This window comes from Carlito syrichta, unplaced genomic scaffold (genome assembly GCF_000164805.1).
Source record: "Carlito syrichta isolate Samal-C Ts95f unplaced genomic scaffold, Tarsius_syrichta-2.0.1 Scaffold311497, whole genome shotgun sequence".
Classification (NCBI taxonomy): Eukaryota; Metazoa; Chordata; class Mammalia; order Primates; family Tarsiidae; genus Carlito; species Carlito syrichta.
The window spans coordinates 148,389-151,666 of record NW_007255593.1 but is presented as its reverse complement, the minus strand read 5'-3'; the positions used below and the strand labels follow the sequence as shown (position 1 = coordinate 151,666).

The 3,278-nt window shown below is 60.9% G+C and overlaps 1 protein-coding gene across 1 annotated transcript; it reads right to left on the bottom strand.

The window, feature by feature from the left end:
• Positions 1 to 257: 257 nt before the first annotated feature.
• On the bottom strand, positions 258 to 1,921 carry SMIM1 (small integral membrane protein 1 (Vel blood group)). Its single transcript, XM_008068738.1, has 3 exons — positions 1,850 to 1,921; positions 813 to 995; positions 258 to 603 (listed from the first exon to the last, which is right to left on the bottom strand). The coding sequence occupies exons 2-3, from the start codon at positions 920 to 922 to the stop codon at positions 477 to 479; spliced, it is 237 nt and encodes a 78-aa protein (XP_008066929.1). The 5' UTR covers positions 923 to 995; positions 1,850 to 1,921; the 3' UTR covers positions 258 to 476.
• Positions 1,922 to 3,278: the final 1,357 nt, after the last annotated feature.

Genomic DNA, 3,278 nt, shown 5'->3' with positions numbered 1-3,278 from the left:
GGCTGCGTATTGGGGTGTTTGTCTCTTGGTCCTGTGAGGACTTGTGTGTCAAGTGTGTGCCTGGGCACTCCCTGACACCTTATGTCTTCTTGGGCTGTGTGCCAGCTCGTGTGCCCTGTGCAGTGTGTCTGCCCCTGGGGTCCATGTGTACGAGGGATCCGTGTATGAGTCTGTATATGTGGGAGTGTCTGTGTACATGGAGATCCATGTACATGGAGTCTGTGTATATGGGAGTCTGTGTTATAGGGGTCTGTGTATATGAGGGGATCGGTATATGGGCATCCATGTATATGGAGTCTGTACATAGGGGGTCTTTGTATATGGGGGAATCTGTGTTATAGGGGTCTGTGTATACCAGGCTCCCTGTATATGGAGAGTCTGTATATGGGACCATCTGTGTATAAGGTGAGTCCGTGTATACGGAGGTGTCCCTCTGAGCACGTGCAGCCACCTAACATGTGCACACCAGGCGGCCCTTATTTGCACTTGTGCACGTAGTAGCCGGTGACATAGCCCAGGATGAAGATGACCCAGAAGAGGGCCACTCCGCCCAGCACCTTCATGGCGATGCCCAACCTGCCGGTGCACAGCTTCCGGGAGAGCCTAGGGTGAGAACACCTGCAGGTGAGCCCCAGGCCAGGGCCTCAGGAGCGTCCCAAGTGGACTGGAGGGGAGGTCGGGCCTGGGGGGGTGAGGCTGGGGCCTCTGCTGGGGCTGGGCTGGAGCAGTGGGCGGGCCTGGAGGGCAAGGGGGCCGCAGCAGGGACAGGGAGTGGGCGGCCTGTGGGCCAGTGGCAGCCATCCAGTCCTCACCTCTGGCAGCACGAGGCCTCCTCTGTGCTGGACATGGCCGCCACGCTGACCTCATCCCGGCTGCTGTCATCCCATCTGCTGTAGTGAACGCCGCTCTCAGGGGACTGCATGCTGTCGCTGTCTGGGTGGCCAGAGGCTTTCACAGCCAGGGAGACTGAGGCAGGCACTGGGACTCTGATTTCACTGTAAAGGACAGCGCCATGGAGGGCAGTGGCCAAGGCTCTGTTGAGGCTGCTGTCGGGGAGAGGGACTACCTGGGGCTGGTGAGGGCTCATCTGACTTACCAGATGACCCACACAGTGGTTAAATAACTCGCCCAGGGTCACACTGGGAGGACGGGACCAAGCAGGAATTTCAGCTGAAGGAGGGAGAATGGCAGCCAACCCCTGCCTCAAGAATGCAAGAGGCCATGTGTCCACTCCTCAGGGCCTCTCCCAGGGTGTTTTTATCAGGAAGGGCTGCACAGCTGGCCTCTGAGGAGGATTCCGTGGCCCAGCCAGGCTGCCGTGGCCCCTGATAACTCTTCCTCCTCACCCCTGCCAGATAAGGCCCTGTGCTTCCCCCTGGGGAGTGGCTGGTACGGCCACTGGCAGCCTGTGGGCCAGCGGTGGCTCATCCAGTCCTCACCTCTGCCAGATAAGGTCCTGAGCAGGCCCGGGGCAGTGGCTGGTACAGCCGGTCCCTGTCAGGGAGGAGGCCTTACTGGCCTGGGGCAGCAGCTGTCCTCAGCCTGTGAGTGGCAGCTCCTCCCCCATCCACCACTGCTGGGAGGGGCCAGGGCTTGGGGGAACACTGTGCTGAGGACTGGTCCTGTGAGGGCCAGGGTTTGGGGAGGCCCTAGGAGGGGCAGGCCTAGGCCCTGCTGGGCATCCTCTTTGCATGGGGGTCCTTAGCCTAGAACCCCTGCTGGGACTGAAACGGGGGCTTGGGGAGGGATGTGCAGCTGCCTGGTGCTGGCGCTGCTGGTGTGCTTCTGGGTGCCTCATGTACCCTCCAACACCTGAGAGGCGTGGGGCCGCCAGAAATTGAGAGCTCACCCAGGCTGTGGGACTGGGGCTAGGTCTCTGGTCTTCGGGCCCAGATGTTGGGTCCTCAGGTGGGCAGCTCCAGCCCCCGACTCCTGGGCTAAGACGCCAGGTAGTCCTGCACGCAGAGGCTTCAAGGCGTGGTGGGTGGTTTACCTGCGAGGCCAAGGTGGAGCTCAGGAACCGAGGTGGTTCTAAGCCCCCACATGCTTCTGCAAGTGCAGACCCCAGACTGGGAGGAAGGAGGGAGCAGTCTCGAAGCCACAAAGTATGCCTTCGGGTGAGACCCTTCCCTGTGGTGGCCACTGGTGCAAAGGCCTGGGAGACCAGGTGTTGACTGGAGCGTGAGTAGAGGGACCATCAGCCAAGTCTACCCACTGACCACCCAGGGTCACACCCCTTCCTCCTGGTGTACAGAGTCCCAGTCCTGTTCAGCAGCAACTTCCAGCCCTGGGTGACAGCCGTGACTGGACTAAGACAAGCTTACTATCCCCAGTTACTGCTTTCCCAAGTCACCCAGCTGTTTGTACAGTGCCAGGGTGCAGTGGGGATATGGGAGGTTTTACTTCCATGAGAGAAACAGCAGCCACCTCCTTCTTCCTACCGGGATGTGATGGCTGGAGCTGCAGCAGCAGCATTGCACCTGACATCCAGGTGCTATCAGTCCTGCCAGTGCTGAGTCTCCCAGTCTACACCTGCTCTTGGGTCTGGGGCGAAGAGAGTCACCCCCAGGCTGTTCAAGCCTGGGATGCCAGGTTCCTGCTAGATGCTGAGTGGAGTATGTGGCTCTCAAGTCATCCTGGTGACAAAGCCACCAGAGCCAGCCAGGTGCCTAAAGCCAGGCTCCAGAGGGTGTCCCTCCCTCACTCGATTCATTCCAACACCACATGACATCACAGGTGTGGCAGCAGAAGCCTGTCAGGGATGTCCTCCAAGCCCTGGGAACCTCAGGGGGTCCCAGCCCCTGAGGTAGGGTTGAGCATAGGAAGTCCTAGGCACACAGTGACCCCACAGACCACCTTCACCCCCACAGCACCACCAGGTCCCACACTTACAAGGGAGAATCCTGCCTGAGGGCTGAGGCCTCTGGACCCAGGAACTGGCCAGGGACTGGCCAGCGGCCTTCACCTCCTCTCAGCCGGCAGGACAGGGTCTGAGGGCGGCGGATGCCTCAAGCCTTGAAAATTAAAGAAGACAAGGTGAGGAGAGGAGCAGCCCTGCTAGGGGCCAGGGAGGGGAAAGTGGCCCTGTGTGTGTGTCCCCAGAGGCCACCACCAGCTGAGCGCAGTTCTGCAGGTTAGGCCAGGGGTGGGGCCAGGGTACGCGCACCCCAACCCCCCCAATTTCAGGCCAGCGAGGCCGCGCCCAGGCCCACCTCCTCGCTCCGGCCGCCCCGGGAAGTACAGCCCAGACCCCGTAGTTCTCACCTGCGCACTCGGCT